At 36.3% G+C, this 18,525-nt stretch overlaps 1 protein-coding gene across 11 annotated transcripts in view; it reads right to left on the bottom strand.

Annotated features, from left to right (window-relative positions):
- Positions 1–1,778: 1,778 nt before the first annotated feature.
- The window catches only part of SLC16A7 (solute carrier family 16 member 7), a 141,943-nt gene continuing 125,196 nt past the window's right edge, over positions 1,779–18,525 (bottom strand). For 7 of the 11 annotated variants that reach the window (XM_032493255.1, XM_032493258.1, XM_014567245.2 and 4 more), the window contains 3 exons: positions 16,700–16,843; positions 12,679–13,497; positions 1,779–9,537 (listed from right to left, as the gene is read on the bottom strand). In XM_032493255.1, the coding sequence (XP_032349146.1) occupies positions 9,200–9,537; positions 12,679–13,497; positions 16,700–16,843 (1,301 nt within the window). In that variant the 3' untranslated portion in view covers positions 1,779–9,199. The remainder of the gene's footprint in view (positions 9,538–12,678; positions 13,498–16,699; positions 16,844–18,525) is intronic. The other 4 variants (XM_032493253.1, XM_032493257.1, XM_032493256.1 and 1 more) reach the window with 1 other exon arrangement.

Below are 18,525 nucleotides of genomic sequence, written 5' to 3'. Positions count from 1 at the left end.
GAAGTTTAGCTGCTGTATACTTCAACACTTGCATAGAATGTTTACGAACAAAATAAAACAGAGTATCAATTATAAGATAAAGAAACTGCTACAGGTGTTTGTTTTCCAAATTTTTAAAAATTAGCCAGAGAATTCCTCTAATATGCATTCAGCTTGCATCATAGAATCCTGCAGGATTCATTTAATAATCTAGTTCCATCAATTCATTGCAATAAAGGAATTATTCTGTGCCTGGCCCCTTGCTAGGCATTAAAGTTGTCATTATAACTAAGGTAACGTCCTGGTCTACTGGGAGCTCAAAGTCTAGTAAAGAGAGATGAATTTGAAAATATATTAAAAACTGCAGGCAAAACACATACCCACACAGAGTAATTCAACATTTGGTTCCAAGTTAGTTACATAGTGAAACTTAGAAACAACAATAGAGACTTTTTTTTTACAATAGAGATTTTTCTAACATAGTATGTCCATATAACACCGTAATATAAATAAAAGATAAGTGGTAAGTGATTTAGTAGTCAAATAAGCTTGCTTAAAAATGAAGTTGGAACATATTGAACTAAATATATTTTTTAAATGATCAACAATATAATATATTTCTGATTTAAATAATTCTACACTCTCTTTAGATAAAAACCAAATATGTGTTTGTATGGAAGTGCTGGGCTAACTGGCATACCACTTTTGGTTAATTTTTTCCCAGGTTTTATTTGCCCAGTTCAGAACTATTATATAGACAAAAATTACAGACATAAATATATATTCCAAGATCATCATAGTTACTTTAAGTACATTCATCTGTAAGAAGGCAACAAGACGAGGGTTCTAGTTTTAAACTTTGACAGTCATTTATATTAATTATTTTTTTTATACCTTATTGATTTTTTTGAAAAGTGAAATATGTACAGTCATGATTTAGGTCATGTTACAAACAACTGGGTGGTCACCTTTGGCGTCAAGCAAAACTACCTTTCTCTTTAATTCACTCTCATAGTAATTGACAGACCATGTGACAGTATGATCATCTGCTCTGTGGTCTCGAAGATGCCTCCAGAACCAACAAATCAACCACATTTTAATTTTTTCACTTAACAATCATAAAAATACAGCCTAAGATGTAATTGGTACTTTTTTAAAAATTCTATAGGTTAACCCCTGAATGCAATCCTGAAAAATTCTTGCAGAAGTTAGCTAGGTGTAGCTAGGCCAAGGAATGTGCAATGTCTGTCTTATTAGAAACATGTCATTAGGTAAAACTTTCACCCCAATAGTCTTACTTTTAATACCTGCCCAAATGTAATAAAAAGATAAGAAAAAATATGTTGAAGGAATATAACTACTAAATAAAATGGTTTCAAAAATTCCTCAAAAATGAGGAACTATTCATTCTAAGAAATGTTAATCAACATGGCTAGTTTAGAATAATTGAAGGAACGTGCTTTTAAATAAAGAAGTTCAAATCAAATGTAAAGTTTAGAAAATGTCTGAGAAGATCCTGCTCTTCCATCTTCAACACAGAAATTTCTATACCTGAATAATATATAAGTAACGTGCAATCCCACTTTGATCATCATTGCAAAGAAAGGACCCTGTGTTAAGTCGATGCACTCGCGGCAGTGACTGAGGCCCGCCCCTGTCACGGTGCCAGCGCCAGCTGAGTATCCGGATGTCAGTGTGGCCGAATCCAAACACATCACGGCAGATGTGTTTTAAGGCCCGATTCATGCAAAATTTTACTGTGACACATCAGTTTATCAAAACGTTTATCATGTATGTTCTTAGGGTAAATATCCTTAATGAACTAAGCAACGAATCTTGAGTGCAGACTACTGTTTTCACACTTTCACAGAGTGAATTCCTCACAGGGACCGCTCTTTCCTTTCACCAGGGATCTTGTATTTAGGATTTTTTTTTTTTTCTGGAATGAAATCAAAAGGGAAAAATCTAGAAAGAATATCTAGAGAAGATGGGGGCTGGAAGTAGACGGAATCTCACATAACAGAAACTCTAGTCTTAACTGTTGTAAATTTGCTATTGTCATCTAGGTGAAATGGCCATTTATTTTTTTACTTTTATTTTTTGCAGCTTATAATCTAGCAGATGGCCATTTATTTGTGCTTCTTTTCGTGTTAAGCACTGTAGTAAGCACTTAATGTGTATAATTTCTTTTAATGTTCATTACCGCCCTATGAAGTAGCTAAAGTTCTTGACGTTTATAGTGAGGACATTAAGGTACAGAGGGGCTCATATAATCTTCTGTGGGGTTTCAAACTTGTTTCCATGGTACAATGACCATTTAAGAAGAAATACGTTGGAGATAGATCTTATCCTAGTCATCCTCAGACTGTTAAGTCAACAAATGCAGTTGCCCTGCTCTCCTCAGCGCTGTCAAACGGCAACCATCTCTTGGATACAAGTTAACAATTTAACAAACTTGTATTGCCCCCTCTGTGCTCTGGCATGATACTTTTAGAAAACAAATAAGTGAATAAAACATGAATGTAGGCAAAAAAGGAATTAATGGAATATTGACACATGGATTCTATAAACAAATTGGTGAGTTTTTTAGTGACTTACATATTGCTATAGCAACACACATTGTGCAAAATCCTTCATCCCTGTAGTTGTTTGTCCAGCTCACTAAGAATCATCTGCTGTGGGAATCAGGAAATAGTCCTCAAATTAAATTTATAAATGGCATTTTGCAAAGTATGATTCAATTAGGAGAAATATATTCATTTTGTAAATAAAGGATTTATCAAGTAAGGTTAGAATATGTGTTTCCAGAAAAATACAGATTTACTTTCTATTCACCATTACAAACAAGATGGTTAATGGGAAAAAATAGATTAAGAGTTAAAAGACCTGGTTCTATTTCCAACTCTGCATTTACTCGGAGGACAAATACATGTTTAGGCAAAGCGCTCACCTGTTCTAGTCTTACTCTCTCAAAATACAGGTATCTAACAAAACTAACTTAAATGTATAAAAACCAAAATACAGCACAAATCAAAATACAATGGCATTTAATGCTTAGAAAATAAACACTCTGGTTCGCATGTCCTTTCTCACTAAATCCAGAAATATTCATGCTTTAGTTAGACATAGAAAGCACTTACCAGAAAAATAAAGCCCATTAAATAACATGTCAGAAATGTGTACTCTAATGAAGAAGCTCTACAAACTGAGACTAAAATGTTTTCTAGATGCATATAAAAATAAAGCAACAACAGAATACTCAGAATAAAAAGGCTTAATCAGAAGAATATGTCTGAAAATTTCACCCTGAAATTCACACGAGATAAGCATTCCATTCTTTTGTTCATCTTAAAAGAACTTTTTACTGACTTATGTCTTAGTAGAAAGTTGGGTAACTGTTTTCAAATAGAGCTGTTTTGCCATATTTGAATTTAAAACAAAGAAACAAACAAACAAAAACTTGTTTTACCATGTGAAGAAAAACAGTTGCTGATACGGTGATGAATTTATGATCACTGAATCTTACCTACTAAAATTCTCCTGAACATTACTTTCCTTATTAATGAATATATACGAAGACTGGAAAACATGGAGAGCATTGCAAGTAGAAGTATAATTAAACCCACCAAAGAGACAAAATGCTATACTAAAAAGTCCATAATTAGATAAAATGCTAAAGACATTATGAAAAAAGATGAAAGAAAGGTAATTTTTGAAAATAACTATAGGGAAAAAGGAGGGGAGGAAAGTAGGCAGCATGGGTTGGGACAGGAGAAATAATTTGCTCTAAAATAATTTTCATATGCTCCGTTAAAATTATTTTTGCAATATTACTTTTCCTCTTAAGGTCGAGACCTAAAATTATGATTCTCATTGTGATGATAATTCTTCCGTGAACTGCACATAATTGTGAAATAAAGTGAAGGCAAAGCAGAAGACTGAGAAAACCAGACCACAGGACCTTGTAAAGTGTTACAACCTGGTGTACAATTTGTTAACAAAGAAGAGAAAGTCAGAACTACCAAAAATGTGAACTCAGCAAATTATTGATTTTTTATAAAATATCAACAAAGATAGTTTGTGATTTTGATTATACAAGCATTATAATTACCAACAATTGGGGCTTTTCAGCTTTTAAGTGCATTGCTCAAACATGAGATTATGCCCGTAAATATGTAGGACTCAAAACCTAAAAAATAAGTGAGATGAATAAAATAAAGCTTGTAATCTCAATTTTTATCGCAACGATTTTGATGCTCTTTGGTACTGTGAGTTGTTACAGTAAGGAATCTACTTGGTAACGGTATGATGTGTCAGTGATGTCACTGCACTGGAAGAGCCTACAGGACGGTATGTAATGATGGCATGCTGTGACGGTAAGCTGTGTTTCTCAAAGTTCCAGGCACTTTGAGAAAATTAGAAACATCCTGAATAGTGTCAAGGACAGAACAATCTAATTTTCTAGATTCTTAAAAGTCATATTCAATTACCTATTTATCATGCCTAAGGAAAAGTCATAGTAACAGAAAAATTATCTAGAACATAAGCACCTTCCTTATCCCGGAAACCTCAAGCCTACAGTCACACGAGTTCCCCTATTTGTGAACATGAGTGGTTACAGCCAAAAGCAGACACTGCTGACCCCAGGAACGTGGCCATTCCTGCAAATCAAACAAACAAGGCCAGGTGCGGTATGAGTGACTTTGTGCAAGATGTAAGACACTGGAAGTGCACCATCTGAGATAGCGTTAAGGAGAACAGTGTTCCAAGGATGTCAAAAGTTTAGGTGGAGAGGACAAAAGCAATGCACTTGTTCTCGCTGCAGAACAACGGGCCAGAAGGAGAATGACAATGTTCAGGGACACTTGAAAAATCAGTTATGGTGTAGGAACAGTTGCAGTAAGTGATGAAAGTAAATATATACTGTATCGATGAGCCGAATTATTTGTACCTCCTAAACCTTTTACAAGTTTTTGGTAGCTTGGGATGAACCTGTAAGTGGGAATCACTATAATTCTGAATATAATGTTTCACAGTAAGTACATTTAATTTTTGAGTCATAATAAGTAGCAACTAATATGGGAATTACTTGTCCATAAAGAAAATAGCATTTTTCTTCTGAATCCAACTTCAGGGAAAATATATTGTGCTTGAGTCATATAAATGTCATTATTTTTACAAAAAAAGTCACAAGCAATTATGGCTACTATACAATCGTTAACCATCGTTGGGGATAATTTGCTTTGGTTAGAAAGGCAGGCAATATGAAATTACATATTCAGGTTATAGCAAACACAGTCTCTAATAAACACTCAATAAATCATAATACAAATTGCAGTTAAAGCTAATTGGTTCATCACATAAGGTTTAATTTTTTCTGCATCTGTATTTTGTCTATCTTTGTATCTCTAGCTTCTATGGGGTGACAGCGTGGCAGTGAACACCCTAGGGGCTCTTTCTAGTTTTAGATAAACCTGAGTTTTAGTTCTGGTTCTGTGTTCTGTCACATACTACGTTTTAACTTTGGGTAATTTGCTGAACTTCCTTGTTTTGTTTCACCTATTTATTCCAACAGCCTCCACTTCTGATTTGGCTTGAATATTAAAAGATACTTCGCAGGCAAAATGCAGGACACATAAAGATTCGTTTCCTTTCCCTATTAAACTGAGCCTAGCAATCATGACTGTTTGTTTTGTTTTATTAAAAGCCCGCAACATGTTAAGATTTTTTTTTAAAAGGTATTTTTGGATGGAAAATAAGTTTCAACTAACTGATTGTTTCTCTGCATTTTATAACATCAATACGAAATATATCAATATAAAAACAGTTACATCATACATCTTATGGTCTTTTTCCTGTATCCTCAGTTGCCATGTATAGCCATAGAAGGATAAGTAAAAAAATACCTAGATTATTAAGGTGCATATTCAAATATATCAAACCGAAGTATTTTACTTATTACCTAGCGTCCTGGGGAGAGCCAGGAGATCAGGTGGTTAGAACTCGATACTAAAGAAGTGAAATTCACAAGCAATGTAAATTTACACTGAGAAAACATCGTCTTCCAACATGAAGGACACCAGTATGACCCACTGTCCCTTAAATGTGTTCTGATTGGCTCCTAAAAGGATCAGGAAAGGATGGTGATGTGTCAGGGCATGTCTAAGACCCGTATTCCATCCACAAATTAGTAAAGGCATATTTAAGATTAAACAGTGAAAAATATGAGGTGTCTTGTTATCACAAATGAAAAAATACTTAAACCAGCCAGTGGTCATGAATCGTTTTGGTACCCTGGTTTATGATAGCCTTCCTCCTGCACAAGCCCATGAGAGAATGGACGACAAGGGGTCATCGTGCTCTCTGACTCTGCTTCATGATATCGTGAATGTCTAAACCGTGTCATTCTCTGGGGGAAGAAATAAATTCTGCACTAATTGTTGCTGACATGGAAGCCAACTGTATCTCCTCCTCTTATGCAACTTTATAATAATAAATGTTCGAGGTTGATCGTCTCTTCTCACTCTGAAAGATTCTGTCGGAGGAGCAAATATTCTAACAAGTTCAAGGGATTTGGGAGAGTAAACGACTTGACACATTTATTTGACCCTGAAACAATTCTGAATCCTGTGTGTGAGTTTACATCACTCTTTCAAGTGTGTTCTGATTTAATTTTCAATGTTCACGCACAGGAATTAAGATGTGTGCATATCTGTAACTCTGTGCAGTGCTGCTGCCAGGCACGACTGGATACATACATCATGTCATGTGCTTTGAATGTGCAATTTTACTCCCCTTTCTTTTTTTAGCAATTTAACTTAATCGGTGTCAGAAATGAAAAGTTAAAGATGACCGAAGAGCAACAGAACAAATACAACTTGGTTTTGACTTGACAAAAACCTCATCAGTAAGTAAATAAACCTCCTTCCAAGGAGAAAGCCACTGGAAGGCACCCACCAGGAGGCGACAAAAAGGACTGTCGCCTTAGGGCTAAAACCCAAGGCTAGATCATGACTTGCCTGGAGTGGGGAGTCTATTATCTATAATAATTTAAATATGTAGCCTTCTGAGAATTTAAGTCATTTTGTGGAAATATTTCAGATTGGAAAGTTACTACACAGTTTATGATGTCACATGTCCTGTGACAAGTCAGAGCTGAGTACAAAAGTGCTAATAATATGAAAATAGCTCATACAAGACTCAAGACTGGATGAAAATAAATTAAAAACAGCTATATACTGTCACATTTTCCCTGATTTATTTACCCATGGTATTGGCACATACTGTTTTAGTTAACAGCTTAAAAATACAAATACCTCTTTCTATGCAAAAAAAAAGTGAATGTCAAATGAAATATGGAATTTTATCTAGCTCGCTAAATGTGAGCTTCATGCTTAAACAGGGCCAGAATTTTACACATCAAATCCTTAATGTTAACTCTCAAAAAAGCCTGGTATCCAAGGGCATTTTTAAAGCAAATAAAGAATGGCACCTGCCTCTACTGCAATAATAATACTAATAAAAAAGAAGAGAGAATTCCTTTTGATATCTTAAGAATGACATTACTTCAATCATCAAGCACTAAATGCTTTTTTATTCATCACGATCTCATTTCAACTTCAGAATTAGAGATGGAAATATAACTTTAGATCTAATGCGTACATTCTTTCTTATTTAAAAGTCCTTTATCACTCAAAATGGTATTTATAGTTCCGAATGCACAAATCTATCCTATGCCTCTGTATTCAAGAGCGAGTCAGAGTCCCAGTGTTTTCACAGTTATGAAAATTGAGAAACTGCTAACGTTAACCTGGGTTGCAATATTGCAAGCTTCTTTCTATCCAGTTATAAACTATAACCTGCACTTCCCAAGTAACTGTTGAGGCACACACAACCTCCAGTGCTAGCAGGCTTTTTTGTCTCCCGGTTTAGTTATGTTCACAGGCAGCAGGAAGCCTAATCAGGCATCAGCCGAGGGCGGGATTTTCAAGTGCTACCCTTCTGATAATAGGAGACATCTTCGGTGGCTGAGTTAAAAGCCTGCTTTGATCTCCGGTTTTGCTTTTGCATGTTGGGGAGGGGAGGGAAATGCGAGCCCCTGGAGGGCTCCCACTCTTCGTTTACTCAGCTGGATTACTCCTAACAGTAGCCCCCTGATCACCACTGTATGTTGGGTGCTGCCCATTTGTAAGCCTAGCTATCAGGATTCCAGTTGATTCCACTTTGATGTCTCAGTATGGTCGTGAGTCTGGATTGAGTTATGGTCGTGAGTCTGGATTGAGTCTGATGAAAAGAAATCCCTGATTATTACTTTCTGAATTACTAAAATCCTGTCAAAAATCAATGGACATAGCTCATTCCTAGGGTCATTTTGGCTTTTAATTTGATTTACGTATTAGTAAATACTGCAAATTATTTGAGGGTTCTATTTGCTAGCACCAGGTATGCATGGCCCCCTTCAAAGAAATCATGTGCATGCATGAATCAAATCTGACAGTGCTCAGAAATAATGGTTTAAAATGGAGGGTTTTTTTTCCAAATTTATTTCACATATGCAAATGCCTTTTTTTTAATAGCAGTTAGCTGCTTTTTCAAATTAAGATCACCCTCATTTTCACTTTAAAATCTTTATCTTTAAAATCCACACTGTAAAGTAGTATGCAAATTCTTTATTCTCCATGGATTTTTTTTTAAGTTAAAAAAAAAAAAAGTGATAATATTCTTTTTGAACTTGTTTTTTTGCTCCAGATACCCGGTGTGCTTGTTCTTAAGTGTGTGAAAGACTGTGTGTGTGAGCATGTTTGGGAACAATTCATTTCATTCCATTTCACACTTTAACATCAAATGAAAAATGAAATGTGGTGAGGGTATTCTTAAAGGATTAAACATACTCCTTCCAACTACTTAAACCAGGGGTTTGGGATTCAGATCTCTACAACCAAGACTGGAAGTCACTGGAAGACTTTAAAATTATTTTAACTACCACAACTAGAGTCATGTATGGAAATAAACCCGTTGCATGAATTCTTTATATACATAATCTCAAAATTTAACCGCCCAAATAAGTTTTAAAAAGCAAACATTTAAAATTTGCCATTAAGGAAAATCTCATCTCCATCCTTAATTATGACTCTTCATTTCAACTAAAAGCTTCCAATACTTTGAAAATAAAATATGCCTATGAAAGTCATAAACCCTGAAATCAGAGATGTAATTCTGGTTAAATATTAGTTTCTCTTTCTGAGGGATTAACCTCTGATCCCAGATCTTCGCCACTAGTGTCATGATTTTTCGAAGTGTTCAAGGGTTCAGATTCTAAGGGATTAACCCCTGATCTCAGACTTCTGAAACTTGTGACATCATCATGACTTTTTGATGTGCTCAAGGGTTTCGATTCTTGGAACTCAGGCTTATGTGCGTCCTCCAACCTCTTTTCCTTGGCGAGCAGTCTGTAGTTGATAGCATTGCCAATGAGCAGCCACACACTGGATGTGAACACAATAGCTCCACAGACCATATACATATATTTATATTGGCCGGTTTCATCCACCAATTTACCTAAAAGACAAAGAACATCTTTTAAGATAGCACAATAAAACAGCCACAAAATGATAACATTTGCAAATAAATTCTTCCCTACACCGGGTACCTATTTCTTATTTAAGGTAATATGATGAGAGTTTAATAAAGAAAAAAATAGTCCAGATTATGATTTCCTATATGCGTAGTAAAGGCATCTATAGTATATTAAATTATATATGTTAAATTAAATATGTTAAATGTATTGAAAATTATTTCCCTCAATAGAAGTGTACAACCAAATCAAGCTAGGTATATATGTGTCTGTGTATGTATTCATACATGTGTGAAATACATTTTTAAACCTACATATGTAGGAATATATAAACACATTTACAAATGGAAACATATATATGAATATATTTATAGCATACATATTGAGATTGCTTCATCCTTGCCACATTTGGTGTCTTTTCAATAAAGAGGAAAAACTACATTCTTTAGGAAAAATTCAACGGCTTTTATACGGTTCCTGACAGGGCATAATATTTACTAAATTCTTTCTCTATGCCCAGCACTAGGCTAAACATTTTATTTGTAATTTTGCACTTAACCCTTTACAAGACCACTATGAAGTAGTTAGAATGTGGTTACAGAGCCAGTGAGTGGCAGGATCCGGGCTGTAACCAAAGTCTGTCTACACCGCGCATTCTTAACTACTCAGTAAAATGGCTTCACCTCTTGGTTAAGTGTCATGTCACTTTCTAGGCTAATCACAGTTTTTCAGTTTAACTGAATCTAAATTATTAAGGCGGAACTAATCAGGAAGAAAGTTTTTGTTCCATTTGATTATTGAGAACATTGGACACCTAGCCTAGTGCTATATAATCAGAAGGTTTATTGACTTTTAAATATGCTTCAGTTTATACTTAGTTTTGCCTCCTGCCTATGCAAAGCATCTAATTCTTTACAATAATTATTATTAGCAAAATTTAGTGTACAGAAATCCATATTATATATCATATGCATATTCCAGGTGATTCTGATACAGACCTGTTTGTTTAGTCAGAATTACTATCATTCTGACTAGAATCTAGTTAGTGGCTCAGTATTCAGTTTAGCTACTTGTGAAATTACCTATTTCAACAAATTTCCCTGCTTTAATTAGGTTAATGTCGGAATGGGTTTATCTGAGTATGATACAGACATCAACAAATCAAAAACTGTGTAATTTAATGTTCCACTCTAACATTGGTCAAATATTTCTATTCATACAATGATTATTACACATCTAAATACCAAACAGTAAGTCTTTGGCCCCATCAGAATTAATATCACTTTCGATTGCAAAATCAACAAACATACTTTCAAAATGTTTGGGGAATTTTTAGCATCATCAAGAAACCAGATATGATCTCCAGAACTGAAGTTTCAGTTCTTTCTGAATGCAGCAGTGAAAGTTTGAGATGAAAAAAAGAAAAACAAAAACCATGCTGTCCCGACCTTTTCACTAACAAGACTAGTAGCAGCAGTAGCAACTGTATAATAAGTAACTATAATAATACCCATTCATTCAAAAGTACTTACTGAGTGCCTACTATGTGCCAGACACTGCTCTAGTAGTGGCCACATGCAATAGAGGAGAAGCCACTCTAAAAGTCAAGGAGTTGATCAGGGTAACAGGAGGCGGAAACAGGATGAAAAAAATGGGTAGGATCTTAGGGCATAGGCTGAGCGCTTCAATACGAGTCCCCAAATTAATTTCTGCCACTGCTACCAGTGATGCAGCAGTTTGGCAGTATTAACACAATAAGCACCCAAGGATACCGCGACTGATGTAAATGTGAATACAGGTCTCAGCACAGGTAGGCGTGGCCAAATCAGATTCCTTCGTTTTCATAGCACCCAGCCACTATGCCTATGGACATGACTTGATTTTTTTTTTTTCATCCCACCGTGGCTGGTAAAATACAGTTTTCTCTGTTGATTCTAAGAATTTTCTTGCTAATGAACAGGCTTCTACAACCCATTTGTAAACTAACTCTGTAAGAAAAGATAGGCCAATTGTACTTGTCTTATGTGGCAAAATCAACTGAATGAGGCTTTCATTCTTTCTGAAAATGTTTTGTTGTCGTGCTATATCCGTACTGAGAGATATACCACCCAAAAGCATGTTGCCAGGTGTCAGAGGGAAGCCCCGGTGGACAGAGGTCAACAACTCCATCACTCCTTCCAGACCAAGTGAAGAAGCAAGAGGAAAGGGCAACGGTGCCTTAAAATTAACAAATTAATGTGAGTTGTCCCACTTTCAAAGTCACGAAGGAAGAGATTTACACTTAGCATGGCAGTAGCTGTGACCACTAGGGGGCAGGAGGTCTAAGTAAATACTTCACATTTAGTGTCAACCAAAGCAATACTATACCGTGGTTACTGGAAAAGACTGGCCAACCAAAAGCATTTAATATTTATAACACTGAATTCTAAGACTGAACAAAGCCTTAACTTCAAAAATGAACTTACACATGTGTCTTTCTCAGTCTCCTTACTGGATAAGTTAGCACAGATACTTTTACAGGCTTCACTGACAGTATTTTAGACCTTAAAATCTAACGGTAATCTTTACAATTTATAAATGTGGAATATAAGTATCTGATCAAGAACATGACTTTGAATGAATTTCCCTTCATTCTTGCGTTCCTATTCCTATGTCCTATCAGTGGGATTATGAATGTGTTCCTTCATTAAGCATGTAACTAGTTCCGTATTAATATAACCAATATACTCCAGTAAGAACCTGTTGGGAGCATTACTTCAAATATTTGACTCATTTTAATAAAAAAGAAAAGGAATATGTTTAAAAATGATAAAATAAAGTGGCATCTTATTTCTATGATACATTTTTAAAAGCACATAACAAACTCATATGGGGGAAACCCTGAAAACTATGCTAATTATCAGTCTAACTTAAATTCTTATATTCGTAAGTCCAAGCTCAGAATCAAATTTTTGTCTAAAATATGCTAATTATGAAATTGAATTAAAGCCTCAAAGTAACACACCCACAGTCTTTTAGGCGATTAGGTGTTATTATTACAAACACATTTTACACTACAAAGAAAGTTTCGGCTAATGAATATTAATTTTATGCATTTTGCTTTCTTTGATGAGAAGTATTCTTACCAGCAAGAGGAGGGCCAAGAAGAACTGGGCAACACTCCACAATTGTGACAAGCCCCACAGCGCTGGAAAACCTCTGAGCACCGACCAGGTCCATGAGCGTCTCAAAGAGGACACTGCTAACACTCCCAAATCCGAGGCCAAAAAACACAGCGTAGACCACCAGGCTAGGGTAGTCGTCAGCCAGCGGGCACAAGAGATGACACACGCCGTTGAACATCACTGCAAAACTGAAGAAGTACTGGATTCGGGGTCGGATAAATCTGGAGTTGGCAATGAATCCTACAGAAGGTCTGGCAAACATATCAACAAAAGCCATAACAGACAGCAAGAAGGCAGCGGAATACTCGTCAATTCCTTTGTCTTTGGCGTACGGAGCCAAGAATATAATGGGGGCAAAGAACCCCAGGAACATGATGACATTTCCAGATAAGTATATGAGAAACCCCCTGTGCTTAAAAAGGGAGAAATCTAAATACTTATTAATTGTTTCCCATGTTGATTTCTTCTTATGTCTCGTCTTCTCACCCAAATCCGTCGCTCTTATGCCAACCTTGTTTTTAGACTTCTTTGTAGTTAGTTTGGGTCCCACAGGTCTCATGAGAGACCCAGCCACACAGGCATTCAACAGTATACCTCCCAAAATCAAGAAGCTTCCTTTCCAGCCGTAAGTATTAAAGAGGAACTGGTTGAAGGGAGCCAGCGTGCTTAAGAAAACAGGACTTCCTGCCATGGCCAGGCCGTTCGCCGTGGGCCGTTTCTTGTAGAAGTATTTGCCGATGATTGTTAAGGCAGGTTGCAGGTTGAAGGCCAGACCTAAACCTACACAGGATAAAACAAAAGGAGGAAGAACACAAGCACGTTACGCCACTCACCAGAGAAATTACTCTTTCAAACGTACATTCAAGCGGGGATGGCAGACCTGAAAACCCAACAGCAGGTAGGAAGCTTTTATAATTACATATATCAATCGGATGGCACATACACAAAAAAGTTCTCATAACTGGACACCCGAGATTGTGAAAGTTTCACATTCCTTTCTTTTGAAGACACAAAAATAAAACCATGAACTTCTACTGTTATTGTAATAATCACAGAAGAGGTTGAAACTAGGACAAAAATTATTCATTCTCAATTAAAGTTGCTTAATTCCACAAATAAATAAATCTCTCTTTATGTTTGTAGACATAGAGAGAATAGATTTCTTCCTTGTGGGCAAGAGTGGGTTTAAAATGTGAATGCTTTCTTTTCAGAGTAGAACAGAGTGGAAAGACTAAAAAGAATTATCCTTTACAGATAATCTTAGGTCTCCCAGATATTTTTTCCTTTAAAACCATGCAAATCAATACAAAAGAGTATCAATTCACGCCATTAATTTCATGCTCTACATGAATACAGAGGAACACGGTATTAACTATAAAGGTTGTTTTTGTTTTTTTTTTTTGCTCGAAACATATTCTCATTTGGGGGATTAAAGCTGTTTATATGAGTCAAAAGTTTCTACTGTCTAGGGAACTCCTTGGCAGTGCTGACACTGGCCTTTGAGAAATGAGTTACTCCTTACAGCTCACCAGGCACTACCTGGCAGCTGTAATGAACACGTTTGTTTAAAAGAATGAATAGAGTTGACTTATACAAACTACTGCCTCTCCTTCTCCCTTAGCCTAGGCATGATTCTGGATTACGTTAGGGCCTGCAGAAGTAGGAATACCGTACAGACATATTGCAAAGTGGTTACGTGTTTAGACTCGGGGACACGGAGTTCTGAGGACAAATACTTGCTGCAAGCCTCTAATACAAACACATGCATTAAGTGTTTGTAGCAGGGCTCCTCAGAACTGACACAGAACCAAGCACGTGCTCTGGAGAGTGACAGGGCCGTGTGCTCTCTGATTCTACGTCAGCGAGACGTGGGGGAGATGCAGAATGAGTGTAATTAGATCCAACATATAAATAATTAAACTGCGGTCGGCAGCTTGTAAGTGGAAGAACCCAAATTAAAACCTGGGAATTGTGTTTTGAAGTTCAATTTCTTCACCTTCTGCCACCCCCCCTTCCCTATGTCCCCATCCTGTCACCTGGAACTTTGCTTTCAGATGCTAATTCCAGGTCTCCTTAGGAGACCGTGGCCACCTAGTTCCCATGTGGCATGGTAAAAGGAACACGAGACATGACACAGGAGTTCTCAGTCTGCCTCACTGACTCCGCTGTGTGCGCTGCTGCGCCAAGTACTTAGACTTCGTGAGCTCCAGGTTCCCTTAACAGCAAAACAGGATTTTGCCAAAATCAAGTAAGCTCTAGAGCTTCAAGATGTTATGTAATGATACTGTAATCATCATTTGTTAATATTTATTTTAAAAGTAACAAAATGCTGGGCACTCTGTAAAGTACTATATATTCATTTTTTTTTCACATTAATTATGCCAACAACTCCCAAAGGAAGGAGCTATCATTTCCCTGTTTTAGAGACAAAGAGACTGAGGCATGAGAAGGCTAATTTACCCATGATCACACAGCTAACACGTGCTGAGTCAGGGTTAAAACCTAGCCCTGTCTGATTTCAGACACCAAGAAGCACTGGCTGATAATGACTCAAGATACGCCCCTCACAGGTGTAATCAATGGTTTAACTAGAAACAACAAAGCCTTTAAGACCCAAAGGGATGGAACTGAAGTTAGAATAGCATATAATACTATTGATACTTGTGATACAATAATACCAAAATCATCTTTTCCCCTGATATATCTACTTGTAAACCCCGCCTGACTTCTATGGTCAAATGCAACACAGCTGACTGTTGAACGTCGCGGGGTTTAGGGAGTGCCCACCCTCTGCACAGTCGAAAATCTGCATATAATTTATCACCAGCTCTCCTCAGGATTCAACCAACCATGGATCGTGCAGTACTGTAGTCTTTACCATTGGAAGAAATCCGTATTTAAGTGGACCTGTGCAGTTCAAACCCATGTTGTCCAAGGGTTAACTGTAAATAGTATTTCTGCACAAAGGAAAGGGCATTCACTCCACCGTGACAGTTCTTAGAGACATGAAGATTCTCATTTGCCATGTCAGAGGTGTTTTACCATATCAAAGAAAAAAAAAAGCAGTTGTCCATAGGTTGTAAAGAGAAAGATTTTAACATCACTATTACTGTATCTAATTTTTTTTTTATCAAATGATGCATAAGTGCAAGATTAGACTGATGTAAAATCATAAAAAGAGAAATAATTTATCTTTTTATCTGTAGGTAAAAGGAAAAGATTCCATTTCTTTAACTTAAAACTTTTTTTTTTCTTAAAACTTTGAGTATAGATTTGTTTAATACAATTTACCATTGAGGCTACCAAAAACAGTGTTTTCCAAATGCACATATTCAGGTCAGCTGGAGTCTACAGATGTGCATGAGAAACTATAATCAAGTGATAGGGTGTCATTTAAAAATATTTGTGTTTAGTGGCAAATGTGCCCTCCAGAGTTTTTAAATAGAATCTTTTAGTAAGGAGAAGGGACATTGGTGCAGAGCTCAGCCACTAATCACAACACAGGCACCAATAATTCTAGTGTTAAAGCTAAACCAGTGACTTCAGGAAATATCTTTTTTGGGACCATTTTTAACCTATTATGAGCAATCAGCCAGATACTAATAGTAATAAGCAATGAAAATAACTTTTTTTATGAAGCTATTTACATGCCAGAAAGTCTGTTTCCACAATACCGTCTTAACTAGCTGAAGATTTAATGTTGAAACAGTAAAAACCAACCAAAGAGGTTTTCTTTTTGACATTGTATCACAGCCCATAACATGTCTGGTAACTTGCTTTTTCCATTTTCGAAATTAGTGTGATCGCCCATCCTGTAGCCAGTATTTCAGTGTACTCTGACAATACTTTAAGATACCATCTGATATAAAAAGGAAATTCAAAGAAAGCAATTAGAATGCTCTGCTGCTCATGCTTCTGACAGAATTTGGCAAACAACAGAAGTGTTAAGAAGAACATGAGCTGAACGCAAAGCCGGACTTACCGCAAATGAATCCCATGGTGATGTAAAGTTGTACCACGTTGGTACTGAAAGAGGCCGAGACCATTCCCAGACAGCACAGCAAGCCTCCTGCCATCACCACGGGCCGGCTGCCGTAGTTATTCACCAGGACACTGCTTATAGGACCTGAGGCAGAGAGGAAATGAAGAAACCTTCAGTTGCTGGGTTATTTATTTATAACCACTTGCTAATTCTGAAAGCTGGGAAGCACTTTTTAACGATCAAAGAAAAATACTTGAGTTCATATGGGATTTCATGAAGACTTTTCAGCCCTTTGCAATCTGACTGGTTGTCTTTAACAATATACATACAAGCACAGGAAGTAAGAAATGAGACTTGTTTGACATACACTCTGTTAGGACCGTCATTATTCCACTTTGGATGGAAAAGCTTTTCAGCAGGACATACCTCAACTCCCTAAATATCTTTAAACACAGGTAAATTTGTGTAACAAAAATCTAGGGATTATATAAAAGATTTGTCTGTTAGAATTTTATTTCTTGGAATAATATGTATGGATGCACACATATATGCCTTTAACTGGAGCTGAATTTTTTGTTTTATTTATACCTCACTGTGACTTTTCTTCAATACTGTTTTTTTTTTTTTTTTACTCTAAGGTATAAACTGTCTTCATATCTCCTTATATTAGAAATGAGGATGTCTTACACTTGATGGTCTCTTAACAGCCCCTGGTGGCAGGCACCTCAAAAGGCCTGGGCACGCCTGAACTTGGTTATGTCTGTGGCTGGGTTAGACAAGGCCATTCCTCACATTTTGATCACATCATTTAAAGATCGTTTGAAAAGGGAATACAAATACGAATCCTGACGGATCATTGTCTGAAAAAGCTGTCGACACAGTCTGGTAAGGAAGGTCAAGAGAGTACCACCATGGAACCTTACAGAATGGGTGTCATGGTTCAGGTGGGATTGCCAAAGCTGCGTCACCAGCAGAGGACAATTGTGTGTGCAATGTGAACACCAAGTACCCTGACTAAACACTCATGGAGAAGAACAAGATCGTGAATGGACATTTTAGTCACACCTCGCTCTATTTAATATACATTTTTTGATGTGTGTACATGTGTGTATGTATAAAATATTCAGGAGTGATTAAAATAATTTAAATAATCTGTGTTTAACTATGTCTAAAAAAGCTCTTTTGGTAATTATAAAATAAAAATGCTAACTATTCAGAGAATGTGATGTCTAATTTTAGTGCACATTTTTTTCTTTAGTGGTGCCTCATAAAATAATGGTGCAAAATAACAACAGAGGCTGTCTTAGATTCACTGTAAGTACGGACCACTTTATAAGATCTTTCCAAATGTAAATGGTTTTATCTGACATTTCCTTCTTAACTTAAAATTACATTTCACCTGAAACTAGCGGTACTGGTTTGAGGAGAAAAAAATATTACATTAGGTCAGGATTCTCAGTCCAATGTTTAGCCTAGAAAAAAATAAAACAATTTCTAGTTAATGCTAAAACTGAAAAATTTGCCAAGTGCTGTTGCATTACATTTCAGAATTTCTACAGGGAGGATATTTAAAGTACACTGAAAAATATGTATATTATAACAGACACATTGATTTAGAAAAAATGAGCATTTTAATTGAAAAGCATACAGCTAAGTTCAAATAGCCTTTGTCAGAAGGGACGAGTTAGAATAAATTGATTAGTTTGATTAATTCCTGAACGTAGGTGTGGATTCCTTTTCTTAAAATTACTTAACTGGTTCAGTTCAATTCAATTCAACTCAAATCAGTTTGGTGCAATATTTCTCAAGCTCCCAGTATAAAGTTG

Source organism: Camelus ferus, chromosome 12 (assembly GCF_009834535.1).
Source record: "Camelus ferus isolate YT-003-E chromosome 12, BCGSAC_Cfer_1.0, whole genome shotgun sequence".
NCBI classification, from domain to species: domain Eukaryota; kingdom Metazoa; phylum Chordata; class Mammalia; order Artiodactyla; family Camelidae; genus Camelus; species Camelus ferus.
This window is presented reverse-complemented; position numbering and strand designations above follow the sequence as displayed.